Genomic DNA, 13,792 nt, shown 5'->3' on the forward strand with positions numbered 1-13,792 from the left:
TGTTGTTCAGTTGGATGCTCCTTCTACAATGCAAAACAAAGTGCATTTATGGAGCTGGACCAGTAGAGTTTCCAATCAATGGTGATACCAAGATGTTGATAGTGGGGGATTCAACAAAGATCACACCATTGACTGTCAAGGATGCACAAGGTGGAGTCCAGACCTCTAGTGCTGGTGCCTCAGCCTGACCTTTGGCACCTTGCTTCCCATCCCACCAACATCCCGAGACGTGTTGATTGGTAGATTGACTGCTATAAATTACCCCTAGTGTTGATGGATGGTATCAGAATCAGGGTGGAGTTGATCGGCATGTGGAGAGGTTACAAGGGATTAAGTGGCAGAATATGACTGATGGAAATACTGAGAGCTGGCATAGGCTTGATAGGCCAAATGGCCCCTTTCTATGTTATAAAGAAATGAAAAGAGTAAACTGACTGGGGGGGGGGGGGGGGGGGGTGGAGTGGGGGAGAAAAGACCATTAGTTGGGTTAGATTTGTCCTGCTTTTTGTGAACTGGATGCACCTGGACAATTTTTCATGTAATCCAACAGGTGCCCGTATCATAATGGAACTTGGCTGAAGGCACTGCTAGTTCCTAAGCACAAGACTTCACTACTACAGCTGAGATGTTTTCTGGTCCCATAGCCTTCCTACATCTAGTACTCATTCCTTGTTATCATGTGGGGTGAATCAAACTTGCAAAAGAGGTGGTGGAAATCTCAGTAGAAAACAAAGATGTATCATTCACTTGGTTTCTCTGGATGATTATACATACTTCAGCTCTGTCTTAAGCCATCTTTGAGGATCATATGCATTTGTGGTCTCCTCTTCATGTTTGCTGCTTTACTGGCCATCACCATTCACAACAAGAAATGGTAGGATTATAGAGCTTTAATTTGATAAATAGGTTGTGTGAAAGAATCAGAAGATTGTCATCTCAATTTTAAATGTGCCCGGTGCTGCTATCTGGATGGCATTTTGTACTCCTTATTGATCCCCTGCCTCCAAAGTAATTGTATATTGATGAAAACCTATGAGATTACAGACTGTGCTGGTATACATGACAACTGCTGGTCCACAGCACTTCTTGTATGCCTCGCTTTGAACTGCCTGAGACTATCCCATTGAATATGATGGAGGGCGTCCTCAGTGTGAAGATGGGACTCCACAAGGGACTGTGCAGAGGTCACTTTGACCAATGCTATCGTGGACAGAAGCTTTTGCCAGTGAGATTGGCTAAGACGAGATCAAATAAATTTATCTCTTTGGTGTACCCATTGCCTGCTGCAGACCCAACCTGGCAGCTATGTCCTTCTTGATGTGGATGTCACTGACATTACCTCGATACTTTTGGTCATAGACAGCAAGTCCCGTCACAATCTCTGCCTTTGCTGCTTTGTGTTTCTTCCAAGTGTTGTTCAATGAGGAGTAGCACTGATTCATCAGCCAAGGCAAAATGATAGGTGGTTATCAAATTTGTTTTCTGTTTGAGCTAATGCTATGAGATTTCTTGAGGTCTGGAGCTAATGTTGAGGACTTCCAGGGCCTGTACATCACCAACCCTCTGGTGGGTCTATCCTGCCAATGCAATAGGGTGTACCAATGGATTGTGATGGAAAAGTCTGCCACATTGCCTGCAAGATATGATTTTCCAAGAACCATTTTGAGATGTTGCTTGACAAGTCTGTAGGATTGCTCCTCTAATCCAAACATTAATCCCCAGATATTCATGAGGAGGACTATGCAATTCCCAAATATGGTGCTGAAAATTGTCACGTAGACCACTCAGTTTTCTTAGTCTATTCCAAAGTAGCAGCTATGTGAAAATGAGTAGCTTGCAAGACCATTTCACAGGGCATTTAAGAGTGAACCACAATGGTGAATGTGAGTTCCAATTTCTAACCTGAAATGACATTAGTTAAGCAGATGAGCTTTAACAACAAAACAGGAGTTTTATTGTCATCATTTCTAATGACATCTTAAAAAATATTCTAGATCATTAATTGAATTTAAATTCTGCAGCTGTTCCTCTGGGATTTGTACTCTGGTCTTGAGATTGGTAGTCAGGGTCTGCAGAACTGCACCATCATAATAGCCACAACATTCTAACACCACAAAAAATTCCTTATAAAAGCAGAAAAAAGCAAAAAGGAAAAAAAAATGAGTTAGTCTAGTTGAGTTTCTCAATGGAAGCTAAAAAAAACTCCACATCATATCCATGTATTTGTGTCACTACATAAATATTTGACTAACCTCTTTCCTCTTCTGTAATAGGAGCTCCAACCTGTCATTAGCTCTTTTGCCAATAATTTTATTTCTTTCAGTTTCATATTGCCGCTGGGTATTGTCCATGTTGATACTTAGATTTAATGCCACATTTACTAGCGCTGTCATCAGCTTCATAGCTGCATAAGGTATGGAATGTACAAATTTAGTAATACACACAAATGCTAAGAAATTCGTTAATAGTCACAAGTAAAATAAAATGTGCATCGCTGAATGCATGGAATTTGCACAAGCCACCAAATTTCTTGATGACTGTAATACCAAAAATTGCAAAAACATTCAACACTGCAACAAATCATATTCTTAGTTGTAAGTGGCGGTTGAACAATATGGTATTACTTTTTGTGCTTAAGCTTGAAGACCAGTTCCAAGTATAAAACAAGTAAGATTCCACTTGATTCCACTCCATCAATGGGAAACAAAACTTCAAGGAGACCAACACTGAAAACAGTGAAAGCAATTCACCAAATTGGAAGTGATGAGATCTCACATTGCAAGGGATGGAAAAGACTTAAAATTACAAGGAAGGAGGATAAATGAGAGGAAATGAGATCTTTGAATGAATTAAAAACAAGAGAGGACATGAGATCAATTTTCTCATGTCCCACATTTGATAAAAGTCCATCAACATCCATATCTTGACATATCTGAAACTTGCAAAAAGTATATACACATAACTTTTTGAAGCCCAATTTCCTTTTTCAATTGCTGTATTTCTCACTTTGCAGCAAGACAGAAATATTATGCATAATCAAGGCTAGTCTCTAGTAAAATTAGCTGTAGATACATAGCCAAGAAGTGTTTCATCTGCTTATGATGAGGAAGACATTGAATGAGGACATTGGCAACATGTGACTGTTCAACAAATGGGCTACAAAGTTTAAGCCAATGATAATTACACAAGCAATGAACCACAATTTTGAAAAAGATTTTTTTTGACATTTTCAGATACACAAAGGGCAAATATTGTTCTAAAAGCATACTTATAAGGCAATTATTTAATGTAGTATCTGTACATATATAAAGATTACCCTAAAGATAGGGGGGGGGGGGGAGAAAATCAAAGAAATAAAACTAAACATCACTTTGAAATAACACTCTACATCTTGAAATGAATATCCTACCTGCCAATGTGCTGGTGTGCCTGAATGCTCTAACTTGGGAGTCTGACAGTCCAGTCAGCAGGGAGATAACAGTATCCATCATGTATTCATCATATATGATACTGTACTGACACTGCCGTACAAGTACAGAAATGAATTCACAGAAACTGGACTTGAATTTCTTCCATTGTGGACCAGGCATTGTGAGAGGGTAATCACCGCTGTCCTTAAGTTGGGAAAAAAAACAAAAACGGTTTGTGAAAACAAGACAAGCGTTCCACCTCACAGAGATGATGGAAGGAAACTAATCGTTGAAGCAGCTGAAGACAGTTAGACCTAAGATACCATCATGAACAAGACTTTGTGATGCTACCTTTTAACATGCAAAAGGAGCAAACTCACCTATCAGGCCTTCACTATGTATTCTTGTTACTAAGATCAATGCTATTTCAGAATTATCTAAATGATATGTCTATTTACCATAAAAGATACAAATTAACCAGCTGTTACTCCTATGTTGGGATTTGAACAGTTTTACCTTACTTTGAATTTTGTCAGTTTTGCTTGATTTTATCAGCACAAGTGAATTATGAAGAAACAAGTAAACTGGTGTTTTTCAATAAACAATGAATATGCAAGACAGCAACATGCACTAAAATCGAACAATACCTTAGACTAGATAAAAATGTAAACGTTGCTGCAACAGGTGACGGAGGGGGTAAAGATATTGTTAATGGTCAGCCTCCAATTCAGACAACATTATCAGATCAATTTTCAGATATTTAAAATTAGGGTTGTCAATTAATTGCAAACTAATGCATCAATTTTTAATCACGAATACAGCAATGTAGATTCAAACAAAATTATGAATAAACTTTTGTACAATACCTCCTGTGGACCAAAACAGGACTATTGCAGCATCTCAGAGCCCCAAATATCAGGTTAACCTGGACACCATGACCTGCTGCAAGTCCCCAGGGCCCCTGTATCTTTCTTCATTAGATCATTCAAAGCTATGTATTTCAGTGGACCATTGAAAAGCACAGTGCTTTTTATTGAATCAGATTAAATGCCAAGTGATTCCCAATGTTTAATACAATAGCGTTTTAACGGTTGTAATTATTTTTGAGATTGTACAAGAAATATTTATTTCATTGCTTGATAGGCTTGCAATATTGAAGCTTTGTGCAAGTGATTTTTAATTTAGCCCACAAATGATTAAGTCTGACAAATGGTCACTGATCAGCTAATTATTTATGTTTTATTCTTACTTTTGACTAAACAGCCTGATCAAACCACTTGCCAAGTTTTCTTAAGCATGTATGAAAAATTCTCAGAAGTTTAAAAAAAATACATTTCAATGACCAGTTCTGACAACAGATTGTGGACCTGAAACTTGTTCTGTCCACAGCTATTGCAGAGACTGTTTTATTTCCAATTCCTAGCAGGTGCAGCAATTTACTTTTCAAAATTTTTTAAAAATTACCTCATCAAACTCCTCTGTCATCTTCCGAATTATCTCAGAATTCTGCATATGACGGAACATCTCAGCAGTAACAACACCTGCAAAGCAATGTCAGATGAATAAATAAATGAACAAAATCATGGACTAAATTACATTGGCTGTGAATGCAGAGTCTTGACCAACTGAGGGAACAAATAGTGTCAGAACCCACCGATTTCAATGGGGAGTCCAGATCTGTTTAATGGGAGGCAAAAGGGAAGCCAAGCTTCTTTGATTACTTTACTTTAGTACAATGCTTTTAAGTATTCCCAATAGTTTTATTGTTTATTTTTTTAAATTATCTACTTCAATTTTAATTTAAATGTCTGAATCTGGAATTGAAGTTTCACCCTCTGTTTTGCCTCATGTCCAACTCTGGGGCTAGGACAACTGCACTACATTATCAGAAATCCAGCCATCATCTGAAACTTGCCTCCTGACCAGAGGGTCTGGGCAGGGTGCAGGAACCACAGGCAACAATTTCAAATGACAGGACAGAGCACAATCTGATCCAATAAAATAGATAAAAAAGGTTAATTTGTTGTAATGTTACAGAAGAAATTCATGCACCAAAGAATTTCAGAACAAGTTAATTTTTCACTGAGTGTAATGAAGGTATTTTAACAAATGCAGTTGCCAGTTTTATTAAGAGCAAAATCCTGGAGTTGGCAAGGAACAAGGCTCTTACATTTGCTGACATTTTATGATAAGTGCATTTATATCAAGACTATTTTGAGCATGAACAGTTTAGTTTAAATTCCAACAACTCTTCAAATACTAATCAGATACTATTTATTTTACTTGGATAGGGGAAATTAAATCAATACCAGACTTGTACCTTATTATTTCAGTGCCAAAGGAAACAATTTGCCTCCACCAACTGACTGAGGTAAACAGGCCTATGCAGCATCTCATCAGTATCACAGAATGGACTGACTTGAAACTTTAACACCTTACTTCTTTCCTGCAATTGCAGCAGTCATGTATTTTGGCTGGCTGAGAACAAGGAATCAATTTCTGATACCACAGAGCACTACTGAGTTTTGTTTGTAGGCAAATAAATATAGGAGAACATGAAAATTCTGGGACAGCGTAGTTTAACTTTCATGACAATACTCTTGTTTATTTTGGCTTTAGGGCAAAGCTGCAGCATGTTCTATTTGGGTGTCAATGTTACAATTAACAAGTTTTAAAATACTCAAAACTTCTGATTCTCAGAAAAAGATAGGAGGATTAACAATGTCAAACTCGAGTTTTTGATGCATTGTGCTTTCTCTGTGTGATAAAGATGAAATGCTGTTTTCTCTTCATTAACTAATTGTACTTGTACTTGCTTTCTGAGCAATTTCATCTGCGTATAAAACTAAATGCTTACTTACCTTCATAAAATTTTTGGAGTATAATGAAAACAAATGTTACAATTCCCTCATAGAACCCTGCCCAAGTAACGCAAGAACACAAATTACAATTTCACCCACTGATGAAATTCATTGCCAAGTTCAAAGTTTTATTTAATACATTGGGTGAAAAAAATTCTGCTATACTACTGGAAAGAAATTCTATTATCACTGGAAAAATAAAGAAATGATACTTGGACACAATCCTAATCAATATTTCACTTTCAAAACCCACCTTTACAACCCGAACACTGAATGAAAAAATTTATGAGGTCGAGAAGTGCTATATCCCGGTCATGCTTGTAGGATTCAATCCAGTCATCTACAACAGACTATAAAAACAAAATAAGAGATTATTACAATATGCAAATTTAACTTGCTGACAAGCAGAAAAAAAATCAGAAGAAAGAGACAAATGGAGCGGGGTGGAAGGGAGAGAAGAAGGTAACAAGCATAGGGAGGAAATGACCATACAGGAGGGCAAGCTGGTGGCAAGATCAATTTTTACCTGCATTGCACTCTTGCCCAGTTTCACAACTTCAAAAAGCATCATGTTTTCCACTCCCCCATTCTGTTGGTGATGCCCATTCATCCGGTTCATGCCTGTTGCAGATTTTGCACCATTTCCACTTTTTCCTTTCTCTCCAGAGGCTTTCTTTGTTTTTTTCCCTGACTAGAAGTCAAAAATAAGACCTTTAACTCAATGAAATACAACAGCATTATCAAAATGTAGGAAAACTATATTATTATTTGATTTTCTGAATGAAAACAGAGGAAGGAGGACCCTAATGAACTTAAACAATTGCTTGATTTAAACAAAAAGCCAAAGAATTATTAAGTTCCCTCGTGGTAAACAAAATGGTAATTAATAATAACAGTATCTTAAGTATATTCCTTCTGTTGTCTGAGAATCTCATTAATTGAGGCATGACAGGGGATACAATTCCGATCATCCCACACCATGTGAGAAATCCAGGACACGTCCTCGGGAGAGACAAATAGCACTGGAATAAGAAATAATGTTTTCAGGCAGAACCAGGCTAAGGAGTATAATCCATCGAATCCATCGAAGCAACAGGAGTGCGGAGAGAATAAAATTGGTTCGGGTAGATTTAGTCTAAAAATGGGTGCCTGATGGTTGGCATGGAGTCTGTGGGCCAAAAGACTCATTTCTATGCTTTATCTCTCTATGACAAGAACAAGTCCAGTCAGCTGCAAGTGAAATTAACCAACATCAGTAATGACAGAGATATTGTCGAGAATATGACAGGAGTGGAGTCCAAGTGCTCCTGGAAACAAGTTTGAGAAAAATTGGGAACAGAGGAAAGGACAGAACAGTTCAAGGAAATTATTGCAAAGCTCGAGGGACATGATGTTCTAGAACAATGAAAGATAGAATCGATTTAGAATTAAGAAAGAAAAAACAAAGTTACACAACTGGGACTATTCTATAGGATCTCAATTAGTGGAAAAGATATTGAGCAAATTTGCAGGGAAATGAGTGCTGTGCAAAAGCCATAATAGGGGATTTCAGCAATCCAAATACAGACCTGGATAGCAATAACCTGGGAGGAGGAATTTCTGAAGTGTTCAAAAACAGTCTTCATCAGTACATTAGAGGCTGATGCTAGCTTGTTAATACGAGCTATAAGCAGACTGACAGCAGAGCTCAGAAGAAAAGTTTTTTCAAAATTAGAGAGGCAAGGAGAAAGCAAAAATTTGCAGTGCGCAAAGAGATCCAAAAATATTCTTACAGGCTTGTGAACAAGGAAAATGCTTACAAGAGGAGAAGTAGGATCGCTCAGTCACCAAAACAGAAATTCACTTATGAAGCACAGGGAATGAATGAGATACTAAATGAATACTTGAGATCAGTCTTCCCAGAGGAAGACAATGCAGTTGGAGTTCCAGAAAAGGAAGTTGTAATTGAGAATCTGAATGGAAAACTGAGGTACTGGAAAGACTAGTTGTACATAAAAGTAGATACATCAACTGGTCAGTAGGGGAACCATACGAGGTTGCAAGGGAAATAAGGGAAAGTAAAGAGGCCCTGGCTGTAATCTTCCAAGGACCAGAAAACTGTACAAATTACACCCATCTTCAAGAAAACAAAGGGTAAAGCCAGGAATTATTGATCAGTCAGTTTAACATCAGTGGTAGGAAAGTTCCAGAAACAATAACAAAGTACCAAATTAGCAGTCACTTCATTTCAGCTTCATTGGCAAGGCCAGCATTTATCTCCATCCCTAACTGCTCCTGTGCTAAGGTGGCACTGGAAAGTCAACCACATTAGTGGGTCTGGAGTCACAGAGGCCAGACTGGGTGAAAACAATGGATTTCCTTCTCTGAAGGGCATCGGAGAATCACATTTTTTATTTCCCCTCTGTCACAGGTGCAAGCTTTATTTTCAAAATTTAATTAGTTGAATTTTATTTCCCCAGCTGTGGGAGGACTCAAACTCATGCCTCCGAATCAGTAGTCTAGGCCACCAGATGCTGATCCAGTAATTTAGGTAACCAACAATTTGCTGGAGGAACTCAACAGATCAAGCAGCATCTGTGGGAGGAAAGGAACTTTTGATATTTTGGGTCAGTAATTTAGGCAGTCCTCTGGCATTAAACAGGAGGAATTTCCATCTTTCAGTAGTAGATCTGTCCCTATTGATCACATCAACGACAGAGACAAGATGATCAAATATCAAGAGAATCTTGGAGTACTTTAGACATGTGAGCGGTAATATCAAATTGCCACGTCTTCCTCAATAAGTTCCAATTTTCTTCTGTCCAGTCTTGTGAGAATGCATCTGATATTTACTGTCAAACATGTGTCATTCTGCTTTGCCTGTCAGAAATGGCTGGTGGGGGGGGTGGGGAGAAAGGGTGATGGCAGTATGTATCTAGTGCTTCAGGCAATGCTGCCCCTTGTAAAGAGGAATCACATAGTTAGCTGGTGAAAGTGGATGTATTAATTCAACTAAGGCCACAAAGAGTCAATGAATATCTGAGACTCCATCAGGAAGAATCCCAAGTTAGATATGGAAATTGAGTGAAAAGGCCCAAAATGATAGAAAAGAAAACATAATTAAGTTGACTCCTTTCAAAGAACTTCACATACAATGAATTATTTTGCAGTACTGTGACGATCGTTAAGTGAAAGCAAAACATTGTGCAAAGATCCTACGAAAAGCAAGAATGTGAATAACAAGTGTATCTGTTTCTGCTGCTGTTGATCCAAGGAGGAATGTTGGTCAGGACACTAAGAATTCCCAGTTTTCCATTGTCCAAACAGTAGAATCTTAAATACTCACTTGAATAGGAGAGAGCCAACTTTATCATCCAAACCACAGCACCCTCAACAATGCAACACTCCTTCAATATTGTAATGCAGCATCGACCTCTGTGGTTTAGTTATCTCAGAAACAAACTGTGGAGTTATAATCATAACTTACCGATAAGACGATATATTTGCCACTACCTATATCTTTGACTTCTAATAGTTCTTGGGGTATAGGTTCTACAATAGATTATTGATTATTTCAGAGACCCAGTGTCAGAATCTGACACACATCAGCTAAGCAAGGTTAAAGTTGCTGGAGACTGCCTTAGCTCTGACAAGTACAAAGTGATGCATTCTGGGAGAGCAAACAAGGGTAGGAGGTACATAGTAAATGTAGGAGCCCAGGGAGAGTTAATGAGCAGAGGGACCTTGCAGTGCGTCCATAAATCCCTGAAAGTAGTAACACAGGTGGATAAGGTGGTGAAGAAAGCAGAAGGGACGTTTGCGCTCATCGGCCTTGGCATTCCATGTAAAAGCTGGGACATCATATTATAACTTCGTAAAACATTGGTTAGGCCACACTTGGGAGTATTATGTGCAGTTCTAGAGGCCACTCTGGGAAGGATGCGATTGCACTGGGGACCGTGCAAAGGAGATTCACCAGGACATTGCCTGGACTGGAGTACTTCAGTTATAAGGAAAGATTGCATAGGCTAGGTTTGTTATCCCTGGAGCAGAGGAAACTGAGAGGTGACCTGATAGAGGTATACAAAGTTATGAGAGGGATAGATAGCGTAGATAGTAAGAAGATTTTTCGCATCATGAGTGAGTCTAATACAAGAGGGCAAAGGCTTAAGGTGAAAGGTAGTGTTTATACAGGGAAATTTTTTTTCAAAAGAGTGGTTGAAATCTGTAATGCCCTACCCAACGTGGTGGTGCAGATACTTTCACAAAAATTTTAGTATCTGGAGTGCAAGGTGAGTTGCCCCAATGACTATCGCCTAGGCTGCTGTGAGGCTGCCTATGTCAGGCTGCTTTTTATCGATTACAGCTCAGAGTTCAAAACCATCATCCCCGCAGTGCTAATCAACAAGCTTGAAAACCTGGGGCTCTGTACCTCCCTCTGCAACTGGATCCTCAACTTCCTTATTGGGAGACCACAGTTAGTGTGTATCAGTAGTAACATCTCCTCCTCGCTGACAATCAACACAGGCATACCTCAAGGATGTGTGCTTAGCCCACTGCTCTACTCTCTCTACACTCATGACCATGTGGCTAGGCACAGCTCAAACGCCATCTATAAATTCGCCGATGACACCACTGTTGTTGGTAGAATCTCAGGTGGCTATCAGGAGGCGGACAGGAGTGAGATAGATCGGCTGGTTGAGTGGTGTCACAACAACAACCTTGCACTCAACATCGGTGAGACCAAGGAATTGATTGTGGACTTCAGGAAGGGGAAGTCGGGAGAACATTTCAGGAAAGCGAAATGGGGTAGGTTCAGAACAGACATGAAGGGTACGCTTTTCACTCAGAGTGGTGGATGCCTCTACAGGGTGGTGGAGGCAAATAGAGGGATATGAGCAATTTAGGTAGGAGGGAACAGCTATGTCGACACAACATTGTGGGCCAAAGGGCCTATTCTGTGCTGTACTGTTCTATGTTTGTAACACACACCAGTCTTCATTGAAAGCTCAGCAGTGGAAAGGGTAAGGCAGCTTCAAGTTCCTGGGCATCAACATCGCAGAGGATCTATCTTGGGCCCAAAACATTGATACAATCATGAAGGCGGCAGGCCGGCGACTCTACTTGGGGTTTGAGGAGATTTGGTATGTCACCAAAGACACTTGCAAATTTCTACAGATGTACAGTGGGAAGCATTCTGACTGATTGCATCACCACCTGGTATGGAAGCTCCAATGTGCAGGATTAAAAGAAGCTGCAGAGGGTTGTAGACTCAGCCAGCTCCATCACGGGCACAACCCTCCCTTCCATCGTGGTGTCTCAAGAAGGCAGGATCCATCATTAAGGACCCTCACGATCTGGGACACGCTCTCTTCACGTTACCATCAGGGAGGAGGTACATGAGCCTGATGACCCACACTCACTATTTCAGGAGCAGCTTCTTGCCCTCTGCCATTAGATTTCTGAACTGTCCATGAACACTACCTCATTATTCCTCTTTTGCACTATTTATTTATTTTTGTAACTTATGGTATTTTTGTCTTTATGTCTTGCACTGTACTTCTACCACAAAACAACAAATTTCATGACAGATGTCAGTGATAATAAACCTGATTCTGTCTTGAATTGGCAAAACACAGAAGGCTATGGACATAATGCGGGTAAAATGGTATTTGTATAAAAATGGGTGCAACTGTCAGCCCAGATGTGGTGGATCAAACGGACTGTTCCACTGCTATGACGCTCAGCATAGATTGATTAGGAAAAACCAACATGGATTTGTTAAAAGCAAATTCTGCGTACCTAAACTGATGGAAGTTTTCGCAGCTGGTAACAAAGATGGCTGATGAGGAAAAAGTGGTTCATCTGGTATAGTTAGGCTTCCAAATGACATTTCATAAGGCAATAGGCAGATAATAGGCTTGCGATCAAGATTGAAGGGCATGAAATAAAAAGGATGGTAACAACATGGATAGAAAATTGGCAAAGTAACTGGAAACAGAAAACACTACAAGATGTGCAGCTACACTCAAAAACTAACAAATAAATTGAGAGAGAAACTTACACTGTCTTTCACCTTGATTGGATTGTAAGTTTTTCCATCGAAATCTTCAAAATCAGTATCAGAGGAGAAATGTGTTTCAGTCTCCCTGTTAAGAAAATTGACTGATCAGTAAAAGTCAAACCTCTAAGAAGTTCATTTTCCAACTAAAATTGTGGCAATGTAACGACAAAGTAATGCATTAGCAGCAAAATAGATTAAATAATTACACTGCCACCTAGTTTAGCAATACCCTGCAGAACACTGATTCATTATGATGCTCTTGGTCCTCTAGGCTGAACACTTGCAGATATGTATCTCACTGTATTCTGAAGAAGACATCTGCTTGAATTGTGCACAACTATGAATTACCACAGGTCAATAGGACCTCACAGTGAGAGCCCAAGCCGGGCAAAACACTGCTGCCGAACAGAAGGGGAGACAACAGTTTCCTTCACATTCAAGAAGCGGTAATGAGAGAGATCATAGCGTCTGGGCAATCTGTCAATACAAAGAGCGGTTGCTGCCAGTTCCCAGCAATGGTCTACAGTCATGATGCCATCCAGGATGCAGCATTAAGCTCTCATTTCAGTGCAGAATGGTCATATCTCTTGCCCCAGCTTCCACAACACCAGCTCTCACACAAAGTCTCTCCACACTGAGCCTTGAATGATTCACTAATGTGGGAGTGCATTGGAGGACAGAGATTTATGCCCATTTTCTGATCTAGTAGCATGCAGCAGCGGGGAGGGCAGGAATCTGCAAGGTTTCTGGCACATCAGCAGAGAAAGCAGGATTTCATGCCAAATTATCAGCACATATGCTGTCAGTAACACATCTCTTATATATGTAATGATGGCAATTAACATTCTCATTCTTGAGAATGCATCCTGTGTGCTAAGCAAGGTACCAGTGTGCTATGATTGGATCGATCTATGTCATATTCAACAAGTTGCATCATGGCTACAACTGAGCTTTATACTGAATATCTAGCTAAAATAGCAGAAATAAAATTCACAAGCAGCAAAATATCAGAAGCAAAGATTCATTGAACAAAGGCTTTGAAATTCTATTCCTCCATGTTTGCATCAGCATAAATTCAGATATGTGTATATGACAGATTATTAAATAAGCAAACAACTATTGGATTATGAAAAGCTAATTTTGTTCACTGAGATTCTTTAGGAAGAGAAACCTGCACCCCATACTGATCTTGCCTATACTCCAGGCCCCCAACAATAAAGTTAATTCTATATTGTCCTATGAAATGGCTACGACTGATCTTCAACCTGAAACATCAATATTGGTTCTCCTTCCACAGATGCTGCCTGGCCAATTAAGTATTTCCAGCATTTGTTTTTATTTTAGATTTCCAGCATCGTTTCTTTATTGACTTTCATCTGTTTTATCACACATGCACAACAAACTCATTGTGTATTTAGGGAGGGAGGAAAACCTCTGCATGTATTTAACACAGGTTCTAGTCCCATTAAGTATGCATC

General features: G+C 39.4%; 1 protein-coding gene across 6 annotated transcripts in view; it reads right to left on the reverse strand.

Moving 5' to 3' along the window:
* stag2b (stromal antigen 2b) overlaps positions 1-13,792 on the reverse strand; it is a 122,240-nt gene that overhangs the window by 57,033 nt on the left and 51,415 nt on the right. For all 6 annotated transcript variants that reach the window (XM_052020927.1, XM_052020925.1, XM_052020924.1 and 3 more), the window contains 6 exons: positions 12,315-12,399; positions 6,798-6,962; positions 6,525-6,621; positions 4,875-4,951; positions 3,410-3,614; positions 2,253-2,404 (listed from right to left, as the gene is read on the reverse strand). In XM_052020927.1, coding sequence (XP_051876887.1) covers positions 2,253-2,404; positions 3,410-3,614; positions 4,875-4,951; positions 6,525-6,621; positions 6,798-6,890 — 624 coding nt within the window. In that variant the 5' untranslated portion in view covers positions 6,891-6,962; positions 12,315-12,399. The remainder of the gene's footprint in view (positions 1-2,252; positions 2,405-3,409; positions 3,615-4,874; positions 4,952-6,524; positions 6,622-6,797; positions 6,963-12,314; positions 12,400-13,792) is intronic.

Source organism: Pristis pectinata, chromosome 8 (assembly GCF_009764475.1).
Source record: "Pristis pectinata isolate sPriPec2 chromosome 8, sPriPec2.1.pri, whole genome shotgun sequence".
Lineage (NCBI taxonomy): Eukaryota > Metazoa > Chordata > Chondrichthyes > Rhinopristiformes > Pristidae > Pristis > Pristis pectinata.